This window comes from Mesoplodon densirostris, chromosome 4 (assembly GCF_025265405.1).
Source record: "Mesoplodon densirostris isolate mMesDen1 chromosome 4, mMesDen1 primary haplotype, whole genome shotgun sequence".
NCBI lineage: Eukaryota > Metazoa > Chordata > Mammalia > Artiodactyla > Ziphiidae > Mesoplodon > Mesoplodon densirostris.
Window position 1 is genome coordinate 39065682 of NC_082664.1, and position 19905 is coordinate 39085586.

Here is a 19905-nt window from a genome sequence, read left to right on the forward strand (position 1 = left end):
GTTATTTAAATGAAAGTTTTATGACTGTACATTTTGGAGGGCTAAAAAAATATGACCACAGGTATTTCTTGTTAGAGAATTATGTCATCTCTAAAGCATTAATGTAAACTGATAATACCCAAACTTTTATTGGGCTCTAGAGCTAGGCCACTGTGCTAAGACCATCTCATATTTCACACCCCAAACCCCTTATTCCCAGTGCACAGATGAGAAAACTGAGGCTTAGAGAAGCTAGTCAAACTGCCTAGGGTCACACAACTAGTAAGTAGAACCAGAATCCAATCCCTGATTTCATTATGCCTGGGGGTCTACAAGTCCACATTTAAAAAAAAAATTTTATTTTTTAATTAATTATTTATTTATTTATATTTATTTTTGGCTGCATTGGGTCTTAGTTGCGGCATGCAGGATATTCGTTGAGGCATGCGGGATCTTTTGTCGAGGCACAGGCTTTTCTCTAGTTGTGGTGTGCGGCTTTTCTTTCTCTAGTTGCGGCGCGCAGGCCCCAGGGCGTGTGGGCTCTGTAGTTTGCCGCATGCGCGCTCTCTAGTTGAGGCGCATGAGCTCAGTAGTTGTGGAGCACGGGCATAGTTGCCTCACGGCATGTGGGATCCAAGTTCCCTGACCAGGGATAGAACCCACATCCCCTGCATTGTAAGGTGGATTCTTTACCACTGGACCACCAGGGAAGTCCCAAGTCTTGACATAATTCTCTCAACCCTCTGGCATCCAAGTTAGCCTCTCAGTTAGTGAATGTCATACTGCTTGATTTCTATATAACGCATCGCTGATCTAAGTAAGATCCATTTAAAAGGCAAATGAATTTTCTGGCTGTAGCTATATTTCATGCCAAAATACCAACCATCAAAAATATTTTACTGTCGGGCCTCCCTGGTGGCGCAAGTGGTTGAGAGTCCGCCTGCCGATGCAGGGGATACGGGTTCGTGCCCCGGTCTGGGAGGATCCCATATGCCGCGGAGCGGCTGGGCCCGTGAGCCATGGCCGCTGAGCCTGCGCGTCCGGAGCCTGCGCGTCCGGAGCCTGTGCTCCGCAGCGGGGGAGGCCACAGCAGTGAGAGGCCCGCATACCGCAAAAAAAAAAAAAAAAAATATTTTACTGTCAATTCTACAAACAGGTGCACAAACCCCACCCCGCCCCACCCCCCATTTTATAAAATGCAAATCTGCCTGGCTAAAGTGCCTTACCTAAATGCATTTGCACAAATACTAAATATGCCACTGGGATGGTGTGGTGGCAGTTTATTTTGTGAGGCCAAATCTGCCTTGGTTTCACATCTTTCAATACTAAATATTCAAATTAGGAAGGCAGAGTGGAATATTCTGAGTCTGACTCTTACTCCTCCATTTACCAACTGTACTTTTATTCCCTGAATTTTGATTTCCTCATTTGTAAACATATGGCAGATATTAACCTACCTTATTTAATCTGAGGATTAGACAGCAAATACAAATGCCTTTTATGTAATAGGCAGTTAATCAATATTAGCTCTCCTCCACTTTCATCGCCCCCATAAGTTATATCTACAGAAGAAAGAAGGAGCTGTTAATGGAAAGGCTAGTTCACCCTCACAAGCGGTGAGTGAGTAAAAAATCTTTAATTGCTCTGTACCACGCTTACTCTCTATGTAAACACCTGATGTCAAACCTTCCCGTGCTCCGGCTTGGCTGCGCACATGAAGATGTTAAAGTTCACAAAGACCTCTTGCTTTGCAATACAAAATATTGCAAAACACAGAGAGCTTGTCATCTCTGTGGGCTAGTCCAGTTATCTGGGCAGTTGGCTTGTCACCAACAGGGACTTACCTCTTGTGTTTGGTTGGGGCTCAGGGAAAATTCTGGGACTTGCTCAGTGTTTAGTGAGTCTTGTGCAAAAATCGGTGCCATGGAACTATCACACATGCTTATTTTCCAAGCTGCCGCCTGTAAAGAAAAGAATCAGAGGTCCAGAAAGTTCCTGCCCTGCTGCCACGCAAGTCCCTCTTCCTGGACCTGCTCAGGTTACAAATCACCTGCTTTAAAAATGTCTAGAGAAGTCAGGTGCATTGAGAAAAAAAAGTTTGTTTATTAGGCAAAAAAAAAAATCAACTTCCTCAGGTTTGTCTTTATTTTGAAGACTCAAATTCTCTAAAGCTCTGTAGTTAATGAGGGACACATAAGGAATCTAGAGAATTACGTATTTAAATGGATAATTAAGAGAATTAAAATTAAATAAGATTATATGATAAAGCCCACATTTCTAATAATGGGGGAAAGATGAATTTTTACAATTGGGAACAACTACCTATCCATGAAAAACATAGCTAAATCCTCGCCTCACTACTAACAATGAATTTTAATTGTATCTAATACTTAAATGTAAAAGTTATACCATAAAAATTCTTGAAGAAAATATGAGTGAATCTATTTCTAATCTAGGAGTGGGGAGGGACTTCTAAAGCATAACAATACAGGAAAAAAATATTAGTATTAACAACATAAATAAAATAACATGCACCACAAAAGACACTGTAATCTAAGTTAAAAGAGAAATAACAGACTGGGATAACATCTTGCAAACTGTTAATATCCTTAATATGTTTATTACTGTTATAAATCAATAGGGAAAACATCCCAGTCTGTTTGAACAAAAACTCAAATGGCATGAACAAGTGATTCATAAAAGAAGAATATGAAAGCCAATGAACATCTAAAGAGATACTCAAAATTCTTAAAATATATGCAATTTAAGCCACTGGCTATGTTTGGCTAAGAAATGTCCAATATCAGCCTAGGGTCAGGAAAGAGGCATTTCCATGCATTCCTGGTAGAAATAAAATTGATGTATTCTTTCTAGAGGGCAGTTTGACAATGTGTGTCACGTTTTAAATGGATGTACACTTTGATCCTAGTAAGTGTAACCCACTTACTAGGTCAGTCAAAGCTAAACAATGGGAAAATGAAATGTACACAAATATTTAACATAATGCAGTGGGAAAAGTGGATGATGTAATTGACCAATCTTGATTGCTCTACTTACAAGCTGTGTGATCTTGGACAAGTTAACCTGGACTTTATGAGCCTCATTTACTTCTAAGTGAGAATATAACCCAGCTCACGCATTCCTGTGATTATTAAACAAGATGACATATACAAAGCATCTCATAGTTCCTAAGAAAATGTTACTTTCCTGCTCCGCGTACTGAAAACAATAACTGCTATTAGAAAGTTATGAACCAAAAACCAAAGGTAAAGCTTAGATAAAATTGGAAAGGTAGGTTGGGATCATGATAAGTCTGGAAGTCAGGCTAAGAAGATTGCATTTTATTCAGCAGATAGTCAGAATCCAGGAAAGACTGGAGCTTAGCATGAACTGTTTTAGGAAAAGCCATCAGTTAATATTGTATAAGACATATAAATGACTAGAGGCTATAAATCCACTTAGAAGGCTAGTCTAAAAGTCTAGGGAAGAAGTTAACAATTGCCTGGAATAGGATGATGACAAAAATAATGGGAGGTGAAGAAGGATGTAAGGACTGAATGAACATCACTTGACCAGTGGATATGAAAGGTAAGACAAATGAGGTACATGAGACGACTCTGAAGTTTGTCTCAGACTCTGAGAAAACAGTGGTGCCACTAACAGACACTGAGGAATTAGGAGGAAGAGCAAGCATTGAAGGAAGGTTGGTAGATGGATCTGAGATGAAGAAAATACATTCAAAAAGAGAAATCTATCTGGAGAGTAGAAATGAGGAACAGATTTATAGGAAAAGTCAAGATAGAGATTTGATGTGGGAATCCCTGTCATACAGGTGACTACCAAACCTATGAGAGGGGAAGAAATTGCCATGAGAGATAACAGAGAAGAAAGAAGAGGACAAAACATTGGGGGAAATGCCTACCATCACAGAGATGGGTCAAGAGAAGGAGATGGAAGAGGGGCTGCAGGTAGATGAGACAAGAAAGTACAGAATTAAAAAAGCCAAAGAAACACTGCATTTCAAGAAGGAAGAGGTGGTTAGTGCTGAAGAGATCAAGAAGGATTAGGACTAATTAAAGGGTACCTAATTGATATGCAGAAGTCAACAGCAATTTAAGTATAGCAAGGGACAAAATCTTGATTACAAAAGGGGCCAAGAAAGAGGAGCACCAAAGTAAAGACATTTAGCCATAAATGAAAGAGGAAGCACCATGTAATTGATCTGGAAAGCAGGATCAAGAAATTCAATTGAATTCTATCAAACATTTAGAGAAGAGCTATAACCTGTCCTTCTCAAACTCTACCAAAATATAGTAGAGGGAGGAACACTCCCAAACTCATTCTACAAGGCCACCATCATCCTGATACCAAAAACAGACAAAGATGTCACAAAGAAAGAAAACTACAGGCCAATATCACTGATGAACATAGATGCAAAAATCCTCAACAAAATACTAGTAAACAGAATACAACAGCACATTAAAAGGATCATACAACATGATCAAGTGGGGTTTATCCCAGGAATGCAAGCATTCTTCAATATACACAAATCAATCAATGTGATACACCGTATCAACACACTGAAGAATAAAAACCACATGATCATCTCAATAGATGCAGAAAAAGCTTTCGACAAAATTCAACAACCATTTATGATAAAAACCCTCCAGAAGGTAGGCATAGAGGGAACTTACCTCAACAAAATAAAGGCCATATATGACAAACCCACAGCCAACATCATCCTCAATGGTGAAAAACTGAAACCATTTCCACTAAGAACAGGAAAAAGACAAGGTTTCCCACTCTCACCATTATTATTCAATGCTGTTTTGGAAGTTTTAGCCACAGCAACCAGAGAAGAAAAAGAAATAAAAGGAATCCAAATTGGAAAAGAAGAAGTAAAGCTGTCACTCTTTGCAGATGACATGATACTATACATAGAGAATCCTAAAGATGCTACCAGAAAACTACTAGAGCTAATCAATTAATTTGGTAAAGTAGCAGGATACAAAATTAATGCACAGAAATCTCTGGCATTCTTACACACTAATGATGAAAAATCTGAAAGAGAAATTAAGGAAACACTCCCACCTACCACTGTAACAGAAAGATTAAAATATCTAGGAATAAACCTACCTAAGGAGACAAAAGACCTGTATGCAGAAAACTATAAGACACTGATGAAAGAAATTAAAGATGATACAAGTAGATGGAGAGATATACCAGGTTCTTGGACTGGAAGAATCAACATTGTGAAAATGACTCTACTACCCAAAGCAATCTACAGATTCAATGCAATCCCTATCAAACTACCACTGGCATTTTTCACAGAACTAGAACAAAAAATTTCACAATTTGTATGGAAACACAGAAGACACCAAATAGCCAAAGCAATCTTGAGAAAGAAAAACGGAGCAGGAGAAATCAGGCTCCCTGACTTCAGACTATACTACAAAGCTACAGTAATCAAGACAGTATGGTACTGGCACAAAAACAGAAATACAGATCAATGGAACAGGATAGAAAGCCCAGAGATAAACCCACGTACCTATGGTCACCTTATCTTTGATAAAGGAGGCAAGAATATACAGTGGACGGCTTCCCTGGTGGCGCAGTGGTTGAGAGTCCGCCTGCTGATGCAGGGGACACGGGTTCGTGCCCCGATCTGGGAAGATCCCACATGGCGCGGAGCAGTTGGGCCCGTGAGCCATGGCCGCTGAGCCTGCGCGTCCAGAGCCTGTGCTCCGCAACGGGAGAGGCCACAACAGTGAGAGGCCCGTGTACCGCAAAAAAAAAAAAAAAAAGAATATACAGTGGAGAAAAGACAGCCTCTTCAATAAGTGGTGCTGGGAAAACTGAACAGCTACATGTGAAAGAATGAAATTAGAACACTTCCTAACACCATACATAAAAATAAACTCAAAATGGATTAAAGACCTAAATGTAAGGCTAGACACTATAAAGCTCTTAGAGAAAAACATAGGCAGAACACTCTATGACATAAATCACAGCAAGATCCTTTTTGACCCACCTCCTAGAGAAATGGAAATAAAAACAAAAATAAACAAATGGGACCTAATGAAACCTAAAAGCTTTTGCACAGCAAAGGAAACCATAAACAAGACCAAAAGACAACCCTCAGAATGGGAGAAAATATTTGCAAATGAAGCAACTGACAAAGGATTAATCTCTAAAATTTACAAGCAGCTCATGCAGCTCAATATCAAAAAACAAACAACCCAATCCGAAAATGGGCAGAAGACCTAAACAGACATTTCTCCAAAGAAGATATAAAGATTGACAACAAACACGTGAAAGAATGCTCAACATCATTCATCATTAGAGAAATGCAAATCAAAACTATAATGAGGTATCACCTCACACCCGTCAGAATGGCCATCATTAAAAAATCTACAAACAATAAATGCTGGAGAGGGTGTGGAGAAAAGGGAACACTCTTGCACTGTTGGTGGGAATGTAAATTGATACACCCACTATGGAGAACAGTATGGAGGTTCTTTAAAAAACTAAAAATAGAACTACCATATGACTCAGCAATCCCACTACTGGGCATATACCCTGAGAAAACCATAATTGAAAAAGAGTCATGTACCACAATGTTCATTGCAGCTCTATTTACAATAGCCAGGGCATGGAAGCAACCTAAGTGTCCATTGACAGACGAATGGATAAAGAAGATGTGGCACATATATACAATGGAATATTACTCAGCCATAAAAAGAAATGAAATTGAGTTATTTGTAGTGAGGTGGATGGATGTAGAGTCTGTCATACAGAGTGAAGTAAGTCAGAAAGAGAAAAACAAATGCTGTATGCTAACACATATATATGGAATCTAAGAAAAAAAAAAGTCATGAAGAACCTAGGGGCAGGACGGGAATAAAGACGTAGACTTACTAGAGAATGGACTTGGGGACACGGGGAGGGGGAAGGGTAAGCTGGGACAAAGTGAGAGAGTGGCATGGACATATATACACTACCAAATGTAAAATCTATAGCTAGTGGGAAGCAGCTGCATAGCACAGGAAATCAGCTCGGTGCTTTGTGACCACCTAGAGAGGTGGGATAGGGAGGGTGGGAGGGAGGGAGACGCAAGAGGGAAGAGATATGGGGATATATGTATATGTATAGCTGATGCACTTTATGTTATAAAGCAGAAACTAACACACCGTTGTAAAGCAATTATACTCCAATAAAGATGTAAAAAAAGAAATTCAATGCATTAAAGTAGCATATTGAGCTCAGTACAGGACGTCAAAATGTGGAAGATAAAGTTCTTGCTTTTCATGAAACTGTGTCAGGTCTATGCATAAAACTGTGATAGGTCATAACGGAGGTTCAAAATGCTATGGGAAAACAAAGGGAAAGAGGCAGGCAGTTTCTTGGAGGAGGCGGAAGTTGAGATGGGCCTTTGTGGATGGGTAGGAAGGAAGTCCACAGGCAGATATGGAGAGAAGGCACCCCAGGGAGGCAAAGCAGTTTCTGAAGAGATGGTCTGGGTTCTGGGTCCCTCAGCTTGTTTGGAGGGGTAGGGCCATGGGGGAGGGAATTTGTTAGGGAAGGGGAAACTGAATACTTCTGAGGTAGAGAGGAAAGGAAGCTACCAAGACAAAGAGACTGGAGATGCAGGTACAAGTGTAGCCCCGTGCCAAAGACGAATGAAAGGACTGGCCTGGGAGCTGGGGGAGGGGTCAGCCCTGGTCAGGAGGCAGGCGCGGGAGGTGTGTGGATCATAATTATGAAGAGATCTTTCAGGAGGAAGGGAAAAACATCATCTTCACATCAGCATGTAATAATGATTTTCTACAGTGAGGGCATTTGCCCTCTATTTTGAGAGACTGGAGAAGGTTTAGAAGGTCATAAGGAGCAAAAAGACTTATTAATTTACCTTCCATACTACTTTATTCAAAAAGAAAATGATGGGGAGACCTCTCACCCCAACTGCTCCCCAAAGAGTGGCATGTTAAATGCTTTAACCACAATGGTAAACCTTTCAGTTATCTGTTTTGTCAGTTTGGATTTTCACATATGGAGTGCTTCTCAGCAAAATACTCTCCTATTATCACTAAGTGCACAAAAGAAATGCAAGTAATAGGTAAGTACTCAGTTGTCTTTGCTTTGTGCAGAGGTAACACTGAGAAGCTTAAAAAATTTTCAACCCATGTAGGTTCCCTCCTGAAGCATTCTTTCAATGAGAAATTCTTTGCTTTGGCTTACTATCCCTGCTCATCCCCTACCCCCAACAAATGTGATATGTCCAGTATTACCTGAACCATCGTTCCAGAGGACGAGGATGCCCTGTCTTCCTCCACATCCTTGTCATGCTTCCAGAGTAAAGATGGGGACCCGGAAGATGGCTCTGCTTTCTTATCTCCACTCTGACACAGCAATCAATTGATTAGCAAAGGGAGGTGATTTCCTACCATCATAACAGCATCCTCCTCATCTCTTTTATATGACTCAGTTTACCAGAGAGTATAACTGCAGCCCTTAATTCCACCCATCCCCCTATTTGTCATCGATTTCTTTGGCTAACTACATCACAGGAGTCCAAATGTGGTTGCTCCTCCTAAAGCCTAAAAAATATTCTTGTAAGTTGGGATTCAGCTCATGTCACACAAAGGGGATCTTTAAAACAGTGCTTTAGGAATTTGATCTGCTTTGGTAAATGTAACCTCAAACGCTATCTTTAAAATAACAGCCTGATGAACATGTATTTTTTGATCGTTGTCAAAGACAAACAATGAATATTATAAACATATCAGTTCAGAGGCAAATACAGGTCTCAAATTAGAATTGCACTGAAGTGCACTCTTTTTTTTGGTCCTGGTACCTCCTCCACTCTCACAATTCTCTCTGCTGTGAAGGGGCATAATCAGATCGTAAAGTTGTCTGATGGTCAGAGTGTATAATAAGCCTCACTTCTCCTTGTCCGACCACTCAGCCCCACGTGTCCTAGTGATACACGTGAAGGACAACAGGCTGTTCTGTGTGACCGTGGAGCTACTAAACAATCTATAAAATGAGCAGGGAGAATATCTGGTGGTTACGTGTGAGACATTAAAAATTGTAAATTGCTGCAATTTTCTTCCCTTTCGCACAAGATCCACTATCACTTTAATTCTTAAAGTATGAAATGGAAATTGATATCAGGAAAGACAACTGGTAAAGGTCTCATCCAACCAGTTCTGATGGAGTAATAAGGATTCATAGTAGGGTTAGTTGCTAATACCATTCTTTGTGTCCTTGGCAATGCTGTTTCAGACTAAAAAAAGTAATTCAAATGTGGAAAGATAAAGTTCTATAAAGCACACTAGGAGTGCCAACCAAACAGCAGAGAAAGTACTCAAAACTCCAGAGAAAGTACTCAGAAGTCAGGATACGACAAAGAACTTCAGCTTCTCCCTTCTGCCAACAAGTGTGTCTGAATTACATTTATTCCACTCTGGCCTGAAGTAGGTTTAGATGCACTTAAACATTAATAACATAAGACAACTACTTCAATCACCCTTACAAACTACCAGCATTGAATTTAAAAATCCTTACATTTCCATTCATTTTAAGATCTTCTCATTGACCTTTTAGAGATTACTGTTCTAACAAACTTGAACGAGAAAATCATTTTCCTTACTTCGCTCTTCAGGGAGGTTTCTTCCGCTTCTTCCTCGACTGCTGGCAGGAAGAACATGGAGCCCGTTCTGTTCAACTGAAAGGCACAGCACAAAGACTTGCAGCCGGGTTGCCGTTCAATGTCACCAGGATCCTGGCCTGGCCGCATTTTTATGTAGCTAATTTTTTATTTACTTTATCCAAGATGCCCAACCACACAAGAAGCCTCGGGGTCTAGCAACTCTCAGCTCATCCAGCTGAGTATCATGACTCACTCAAATCTTAGATCTCTTTCATTTGCACTGCCTTCTGTGGCCCCTCATCAAACAATTCAAGAATGTGATTCATTGATGTGGATTCAGAGTGGGCTTAGAGAGGTGCTGTGCCCGTTTTTGAGTTTGAAATGGGCTGTTTAGTAGGAAGATACTTCAAAGGGTAGATGCCACCCACCTACCCATGGAATTTCATAAGCACCTCCTTAAGTAACTTGTGCATAAGAATTCTGGGTTGAATCCAGAACAGACACACCCTAAGGATTAATATTCACTAGTGAATAATCTCAGGCAGAGTATTTCCACTTTTAAAAATTCCTGTACTATAGGCCATATACATAGATGCCACAGGCCTTCCAGGTGAAAAATACTACCAATTTAAAGCTCTGGTGGAATGTGGGACCAGCATTAACTAATGTCATACCCACCTTCCATTCAGAAGCATCCCTCTCAGCCCCTCCATCCTTGTCCGATGCTTTGGCTGACAGCATTTCCTTTTCTAATTCTTGCTGTTTTTGCTGAAAATGCTGGTGAAGTTTTAGTATGGCAGCCTTCAAGTCCACCAACAGGTCTTCTTTTTTCTGGTTCAAGCTCAGAATCTGCTTTTCCGTACCTTCGATTTCTCCCTGTGCAGAAAGAGTGTTTGCATACCTTTGGGACGTCTGATACCTTTGCCACAGGAGCCTACTTCAATCGGTACAAGGGATGAAGATTTTTCTATGCTGTGCGGTTGGCAGAGTCAGGAGCCAGTCCCTGGTACAGTAGAGCTCCTCTCCATCTGGACTGTGTTTCTAAATGACCTGGGGCGGGTTTATAAGCTCCCTTATAGGATGCCTTAGCCTCACCTGACACCTTGTCAATCAATCTCTAGGGGTCAAGAGGTGGCTAAGAAATTTGTAACAATCTCCACAGGTGACTGTGGTGTGCAGTCAGGGTTGCCCCACTCCAGTGGCCACAGGACTGACTGACCAGAATCCGCAGGGTCAGGGGCCATGAACCTGCACTTTAACAAGTTTCCAGAAGATTTGTACGCAGACTAATGTTTGGGAACCGCTGAGAGAAAACAAGGCTAGAAATCTCACACTTTTATTATCACTTTTGAAGCCTTCTTTAGTATTACTAAATACATTTACTTTTTTCTCACAGCCAAAGCATCCTAACAAATGGGAATAAATAAGCCAACAAGGGTACTGTGAAGTGTAACTTGTTATGGGAATGATGAGCAGATGATTCCAAGCTTTAAAAGATTACTTTAGGGCTTCCCTGGTGGTGCAGTGGTTGAGAGTCCGCCTGCCGATGCAGGGGACACGGGTTCGTGCCCTGGTCCGGGAGGATCCCACATGCCGCGGAGCGGCTAGGCCCGTGAGCCATGGCCGCTGAGCCTGCGTGTCCAGAGCCTGTGCTCCGCAACGGTAGAGGCTACAACAGTGAGAGGCCCGCGTACCACAAAAAAAAAAAAAAAAAAAAAAAAAAAAGATTACTTTAAAATTTTGTATGATTGACAACGTGGGAATAAAATTTCTTATACGTGGTAGAAGTACAGATGCCCACTGTCTGTCTAAAAGGATTACAGAATTATAGAATCCTAGATTTGGAGGAAACATCAGGTGTCGTCTTGTCTGACATCTTCCTCTTTAGCACCCTGAAAGGCATCATTCAAAGCTTGAGCTTTATAGCAAGTGCTGTATCAGAAGACAACCTGATCCTTTTTAGCAAACCTTTCACATATTGGAATTTTGTCCCTAATGTATTCCTTAACCCCTCAGTCCATTCATTCATTCCTTTCTTCCTTATTTCTTTTTTTAAAAAATTTATTTATTATTTATTTGGTTGCACAGGGTCCTTAGTTTAAGTGGCAGGCTGGCTCCTTAGTTGCGGCTCGCTGGCTCCTTAGTTGCGGCTTGCCAGCTCCTTAGTTGTGGCATGAGAACTCTTAGTTGCAGCACACATGTGGGATCCAGTTCCCCAAACAAGCCTCGAACTGGGGCCCCCTGCACTGGGAGCTCGGAGTCTCAACTGCTGTGCCACCAGGGAAGTCCCATTTCTTCCTTATTTCTTTTTTTCCACCCATCCATCCTACAGATATTCATAGAAGCATTATTTTTTTTTAGAGACAAAGAAACTCAACATGTCTCCACCTATAAGTGAGAGTTCTGAAGTCCAGAGAAAGAAGGTGATTTTTCCAGGGCTGCAGCTAGTGACAGAGCCTAGACCTGGACTTCTGACACCAAGCCCCCATGGCTCTTATGCTACTGCACACATTCCGACACCAATACCCCTATTCTGTCTGAAGTTAAACTTCTTTTGATTGCTTTGGGAAATGATAACTTAATTAAATCTGAGTTGGCTGTGGTGTGTGTCCCTTTTCAATAAACACTAAACTTCAGAGGAACAGTGCCTCCTAACAGGCGTAATACTACAGCCATTAGAATAACACTTACAGAAACAGACTAGTCTGCAGAGCCACTGGCATTATGGTGACAGAGAAGGGCACAGAGCAGCCATTCTCAAAGTGGCATCTGCAGACCCTTGGGGGTCCACACTCCATGAGGTCAAGATCATTTTCATAATAATTCTAAAATGTTACTGGCCTTTCTCACTGTGTTGACATTTTTCTCTGTGTGATGTCGCAAAAGCAATGGTGGGTAAAGCTACTGACACAGTATGAATCAAGGCAGCGATATCAACTATATTAGTAGTTACTAGATGCTTCACTATCATGAATTTAACTGGAAAAAAAAGCCAGCTTCACTTAAAAATATCCTTGATAAAGAACATGTATTTTTAATATTCTGTATGACAAAGTGGGGAGCCTGCATAAAGCACTTCTGTTATATACCAAAGTTTAATGGTTGAGGAATAGCACTCATGTGATTAAGTTTCAAGCTAACCTATCCATATTTTTCTCATAGAATACTATTTTTACTTGAAAAAAAAGATGGTTGTTAAACTATACATACATAAATACATACATATATATGTAATATATATATAAAGATTTTTCTGAAGAGGTAGATGTTAATATTAATAAATGTGAATTTTTTAATATCGGCTACTGGAATGTGTCATCATTTGGAGGATCTACATGACTAGTCAAATAGTATTTTCCAAATGATCAAACATGATGTTATAAAATCATGCATGGTTGGAGATCCACTCTAAGTACAAGACAGACCAATGGATTTTAATGTAAGAGTATGAAAAGTTCACTGACATGGCTTCAAATTCCATTTAACAATGAACCTCTGAGTAATTTGACTTGTTGGAGATTAGTGTAGTTTCAAAGAATGTCCACAATTATTCAAAAGGGTTATTAAAATATTTCTCTCTTTTCCATGTACATGTCTTTGAGAGGTTAGATTGTCTTTATATACTTCAAAGAAAACGACATACCTCAATAGATTGAATGCAGAAGATGAGAATCTAGCTGTCTCCTAGTAAGCCAGACTAATGAGATTTGCAAAAATGTAAAACAATGTCACTCTTCTCACTACATTTTACATTTCTGAGTTTTAATATAAACACAAGCTCTTTGGGGTCTTTTAATTTTTTTTTTATTTTATTTTGTGGACCTCAGAAACACAGAATTAGATTAATCATACTCTCTGCTTCACAACTTGTTTTCATCATTGTCCATGCATGGTATGCTCTTTTTTAAAATAAATTTTTAAAAAATTATTTATTTATTTATTTATTTTTGGTAGTGTTGGGTCTTCGTTGCTGCATGTGGACTTTCTCTAGTTGCAGCGAGTGGGGACTACCCTTCAATGCGTCTGCAGGCTTCTCACTGCGGTGGCTTCTCTTGTTGCAGAGCATGGGCTCTAGGCGCACAGGCTTCAGTAGTTGTGGCAGTGGGCTCAGTAGTTGTGGCTTGCTGGCTCTAGAGCGCAGGCTCAATAGTTGTGGCGCACAGGCTTAGTTGCTCCGCGGCACATGGGATCTTCCTGGACCAGCGATCAAACCTGTGTCCCCTGCATAGGCAGGCAGATTCTTAACCACTGCACCACCAGAGAAGTCCCTGGGGTTCTTAAATTTTTTAATGTAAAGGGAAATTTGACACTTTTACAATACTGAATCTTTAATACCCTGAGTCTGCCTTATTGAGTCCACCACTTAATAACTGTGTCATCTTGGACCCCTCTGTACTTCACTTCAGACATTAAGAAATTTGCCCTACATCTCACAGCTGGAAAGTAGTGTAACGTGGCTTTGAACACATCAAAGAAGATGCTTTTGCCTACATCAACTTGATGGTAATAGAGAGTTAACATGCAAACCACTGTCACTGGGTCCACAGGACATTGTTAATTAGGGCATATGGAGAGACTGCTTAGTATACGGAACTCTTTATTACAACAGCATTCAGTCTTTACTTCTAAAGCCCAGCCTGCCTGACCCCTATGCCAGAAAGCTAGCTGGAAAGCCAGGTTGTCCAAATACCATGTGTTATATCAGTTTCTTTGCTACCAGCCAGAATGCACCAAGTTGAGGCTAAAGACACTTGAAGAGACTTCCATTATGATAATTATATAATAACCTATTTTATGTAATAGGAATGAAAAGTAAATACACACATAAAATACCTTCAGTTGAAAGAGAGAAGTAGGAAATACACTGTACCATCAAAAACGGCTTGTAGACACCAACAGCTTAGAAAGTGATTGTTGAATAAACTGCTGGAAAAATGAATGTAAGAAATATACCTGTACTTGTGGCAGGTTGGCAGCTCGGTCTGGTGACATATGTTCATGGGAGAATTCAGCTGAATAATTATTTAAGATCTGTTTCAATTTTTCTATTTCTTCATCGCATTCATTTGTCTGTTTTATGACTATCTATAAAATAACCCCCCCAAAAGAAGATCAATGGGCTACTTCCAATGTCTATCTCCATGACAAACTCCAATCAATTATATCAATACACAACCATACAGATTCCAATAGGAAATGGTAACCTCAATTCAGAGAACAACATTTGCAAAGCTGGCACCTGACCTTCTTGCTCCACTTAAATGCTAGAGCACCTTGGGTTCAAGTCTAATTAGACATACGTTTGTTCTTAAGTATTCCCAGTCTAATGGGCTTATTCTGGGAAGCATTTTATAGCATGTTAACATAAAGTTGTTAAGTTTATGAAATTACTGATATGTCACACACACCATTTTAATACATATTCCTTGCAGGGCTTTCAATACACAGAAAGGTGACAATCCTGATTCAGAATGGAAAGGGCATGTGATTTGAGAAATGATGGGTTTTCCAGGTCCAGACACATCCTCACCTGGTACCCTTTGGGATCTGTGATATACATTTCATGGTAAGAGGTTGAGGTTTGAGAGCAGTCTGAGTTTGCAGAGCAAGGCAAAACCAGAACAGTACCTGGAATCTAGTGTTAAGGGAATAGTACAGCTTGAACCTACTACCTGTGTGCTAAATGATATGATCAAAGTGTGATGAAAGATAAACAAATGGACTTCAAAAGCAAATCTAGATATTTCCTTGTATGCTTCACAATGAAACAAAATGCGTTTTGAAACTACAAAGTTTCTGGCCAACACAGAATTCTTCCTTGTATTTTCTTTAATATTTAACTATAATTTTAGCTGCAGGCTGGAAATCAATAACTATGTTTGCTGAACACACCTGTTCCCCAGCCCTCAGTAATGAGCTACATCCCATTACTCCCCCCAAAAGTAATTTGTCTTATTTTCAACAATGAGAGCACTTACAATTATCTAACGTAGAAATGAAAAGAAATGTACCATATTTTAATGATTTTCATTACCACTGGCTTACTTAGCTTTGAAATACCTGAGATGACATCTGATTTCCACTAACACAATAAGATGGAAAATTTTAGCAGCACAGTTTGATGTCTAACTTGGCACAAAACCTAATTTCCTCTTCTACTGCCCCCACTTTCATCTTGTGAAGGAGTCACTTTAAAGCATAGTTCGGACTGTTATTTTCTTTTTCTGACCAGGAGACCAATAAAGCACAAAAAGATTAAAAGTAACAGATCAAATTTTCTTTGGGTTTTTTTTCTTCTCTTTATATTATTAAAAAAAATAGTACATTGAGTACCAGATCTTTTTTCTCCCTGTGGATGTTAGGAAATGAAGTCAGCTGATCAGTAGCCAGGCCAGAGAGACTACATGAGCTAAGACTCAAACCAGAGATTACAATATCCTCAAATCTTAGGAGAACAGAGTGACCACCAAATGTGAATGAAATTTAAGAGGGAGAAAGAGATAGCAGTTTTCTTCTTATAACCAGGGGATGGATGGGACGGAGGAAAAATAACCTTTCCTCTTACCCTGACACATCTAATCAAGAAAAGTAGGCAGGAGGGGGTGTCTACCAAGTGGGCTGAAAAGTCTGTGGCTCTTTCAGCAACTTTCTTTCCCTGTAGGAGTGGTTGTTGATATAGGAATACCAACCAAAGTAAAATGTAATTTCTATCTAATGATAATTCCTGACTTGAGACAGGAGATCAATCAAAAGAATTTTAAAAAGCCCTCAGGGAGAGGCTAGAAGATGTCATCAGTTAGAAGGAAGAGACCTCGATATGAAGAATAATACAGGAGTCTAGAAACTCAAATTCTTTTCTTATCTGTACACAAATTAATCTTAACATACGTTAACTCTGGTCTTTCAGAAAGGCATCTGACCTTTGGACACTAGTCTCCTAATGTGTAAAAATAAAAATGGCAAAGTGCCTACCCTACCTGTATCGTGTTGGTAATAAATTGAAATGATTAATAGGAAAGCAACTGAGAGGTATAAAGAGATTATTGTGGGTCTGTCAGCCTCATGAGACTGCATATACACTGTTCAGGTTGAATCTCTTCCCACAGCATTTTACCCATGTAGATCTTCAATAATTAAAGAATGGAATGAAATAGAACAAAACTAGACTTTAATGTCTTCAACCAGAACAAGAATAAGAGCTGAGAAAAATCACTTTAACCTCATTTGAGCAACAAGATACTCTCTTATATCAAATGCCACCTCCTGGATAATACTGGAAGAGACCAAAAAGAATCAACACAGGCAGCATCTTATTGTCATGGGAATTTGACCCACCCAACCCTTAAAACAACACCAGGTTGTGCTGAATATTTTCATCCAATAAGTTGGCTGTCATCACAAAAACCACTCACCTTTAATAACTCATTTTGTTCCTGAGTCACATTTTCCAACAGTTTTATATCTTGTAAAAGCTGATTTGTCCGCTGAAACACAGGCAGAGGCTTCATTCCTGTCTGGGGTAACCTCAGTTCCACTTGGTAAGACACGATTTCAGCAATGGTTTTCTTCATGGGATGTATATTTTCCAGTATGACCTTAGATAAACATGGTACACAAGTGAAAAAAAAAAAGGCCACTCCTAAATCTATTCAAAATTAAACTTTAGTCCTTATCGTTTTGAGTTTTAAAACAGTGGCTTAGCTCAGGTTGAAAAGAACTAATATATTACTTGTGATCTGGCAGTTAAATAAGGTCTCAGGAAAGAATGCCTGGGGCAAGAGTACCCTCCCAGTATTACATGATGCATTTGGACAACCCTTTCCTTCTTTCTCTCCTTCCCGCCTCTCTCTGTAGAACTGTTATGTGCTTCGTGTGTTGTCACCAGGCAGTAAGCTGTGGAAGGGTAGGTACTGCCTCTTATTAACTTTCACAGCAACTGCACGCAGCACAGGGCTTCCCACATAATAGACCCTCAAAAAATGCTTATTGAATTGAACGGAACTGTCCTGCCAAATTTCGTAAGTCCCAAAACTACACTTCTATTTTGTTTTAATGACATCTGATCCACAGAAGTCTGGATTTACATAATGAATAAATTAGGAGAGAGTATTCACTTTACTAAGTACTTCATATGTATTATTTCATCTAATCTTCACAACCACCCTAGGAGGTAGATATCATAACTTCCCTTTCACAGGTAAGGAAATTGGGTTCACAGAAGTTAGAAGATCCAGGTGAGGGCACACTGTAAGAGGCAGGGTCAGGATTAGAACCCAGGGCTGCCTGATCCCAAAGCCCATGTTCTTAACTGGTAGGCTGAGGGGGAAGCAACATCTGTATGCTGTTTAGTATGTCCCAGCTCCTGTGCTAGGGGCTCCATATACATTATAATTGTCCAACATAATCACCACAATACCAATGTACAGATATGAAAGCAAATCCAAGAAATGTTAACCAATCACTCAAAGGCACACAGCCAGTAAGCAGGGCAGTTGGGGCTGGAACCCAGTTCTTCTGACTTAGAGGCTTAAGTGCTTGGACTATTAAAACCTGGGTTTGACGTGAAGGAAAAACTACCAAACCTTGAAGTTTTAGGAAGAAATTAAATGAAAAAATAACTTATAGGAAAATTATAGTTACATAGATAGCACTAGAAATATGATTTAAAATATGATATTTATAGTCATTCATATCTATTTCCCAACTTTACTTTGCTCTTACTTTAGCAAGATTAAACACTTTTTATCGCATCATATTATTACACATTTTAAAATAGGCATAGTAAGTATTAAGAGAAAATATTTTTAATAATGATCCATGCTTACCTCCCCATGCTTAAGGTGCTCTTCAGGTGAAAAATCAAATATTTCTTTTGATAGCAGGATAGCTTTGATTTTTGAAACTCTTTTCTCCATTGATTTTACTTCCGTTTCAATGGCAACCACATCCTAGAATTTCAGAAACAAAAAAACACACTCATGCAGTATATGTTATATGTTAATAATCTTTCTAAAACACAATTTACTGCCATCTATTCTATTCTCATATTTAACCAAAATATGTTTGCCACTTATATCTCTTCAAAACTAACCAAGTGCTACACAGATAATGTGGACTGTTTTCAATAAAAATGTTGTCTGTTAGTAATAGCATACCACAATATAAAGCATTGCTTATACTTACTGAGTTAAAAGGTCCTCATGGGGCCAATTTTCAATTATTTATGCTATGAGAACAAAAGTAGTATGCATCTGAACAATTCTAAGTAAATTCTCAAATATCTAAAAACTCTTTAGATTTATCTTTGGAATGTCTTTAAACACTTGAATACAAGTGGGTCAACGCTGAAAAAATTCCCACTACTTTAAGTAAAACGATAAAGTCACCCTTGGGAAACAAACACACAGGGAGCTGGAAAATTGACAGATTTTGTTGCCAATTCCCAAACAAACTTTTGCTGTGTGGAGAGTCACTAAATTACCTTATAACCTACTCAGATTAATATGAACAACAGATCATTTATCCAGTGGCTATTCTCCCATCAGTGTCAACTTCTAGAAAGTGGCCAAGAAACTTAAAAGTGAAAATGCTGCAATTTGTGCTCTCAAACCTACATATGTATGAATATGTGCTATAAAACCTACATATTGAAGTCCACTCACACTGTAAGAGGGCCTTCTGACCTTTAGAGCTTTACGGAGATAAACTGAAGCAAAAATAATGCAGGGAATAGGAAAAACTACATAGAAATCATCAAAGGATTTCAAATTATCACAACTTGGAGCCATTCAACGTAGGACAAACATAACTTCATATAAGCAAATGAAGCAGTAATTATAGTAATTTATCTTCATTTTATGAAACATTCAATTATATTGAAATTATTTTCTACACCATACGTTTAAGAAAGTATATAGGGCCTCCCTGGTGGCGCAGTGGTTAAGAGTCCGCCTGCCGCTGCAGGGGATGCGGGTTCGTGCCCCGGTCTGGGAGGATCCCATATGCCGCGGAGCGGCTGGGCCCGTGAGCCATGGCCGCTGGGCCTGCGCATCCGGAGCCTGTGCTCCGCGACGGGAGAGGCCACAACAGTGAGAGGCCCGCATACCGCAAAAAGAAAAAAAAAAAAAAAAAGAAAGTATATAAATGTATACAATGTATTTTATGGTAATTTCCATGAAAAGTTGTAGAAGCATTTAACAATTTTGGAATAAGCTTCAATAACCAAGAATATTTAACAAGTATGATTCTCTGAAGTTACGTAAGTGTGGTGCAGG

General features: G+C 39.6%; 2 protein-coding genes across 2 annotated transcripts in view; one reads left to right on the forward strand and one right to left on the reverse strand.

Annotated features, from left to right (window-relative positions):
* The window catches only part of ESR2 (estrogen receptor 2), a 181185-nt gene that overhangs the window by 156122 nt on the left and 5158 nt on the right, over positions 1 to 19905 (forward strand). The gene's annotated exons all lie outside the window — the stretch shown is intronic.
* The window catches only part of SYNE2 (spectrin repeat containing nuclear envelope protein 2), a 345609-nt gene that overhangs the window by 100024 nt on the left and 225680 nt on the right, over positions 1 to 19905 (reverse strand). The window contains exons 59-65 of the mRNA XM_060096039.1: positions 18457 to 18579; positions 17044 to 17226; positions 14585 to 14716; positions 10310 to 10507; positions 9632 to 9706; positions 8268 to 8378; positions 1824 to 1940 (exon numbers count right to left, since the gene is read on the reverse strand). Coding sequence (XP_059952022.1) covers positions 1824 to 1940; positions 8268 to 8378; positions 9632 to 9706; positions 10310 to 10507; positions 14585 to 14716; positions 17044 to 17226; positions 18457 to 18579 — 939 coding nt within the window. The remainder of the gene's footprint in view (positions 1 to 1823; positions 1941 to 8267; positions 8379 to 9631; positions 9707 to 10309; positions 10508 to 14584; positions 14717 to 17043; positions 17227 to 18456; positions 18580 to 19905) is intronic.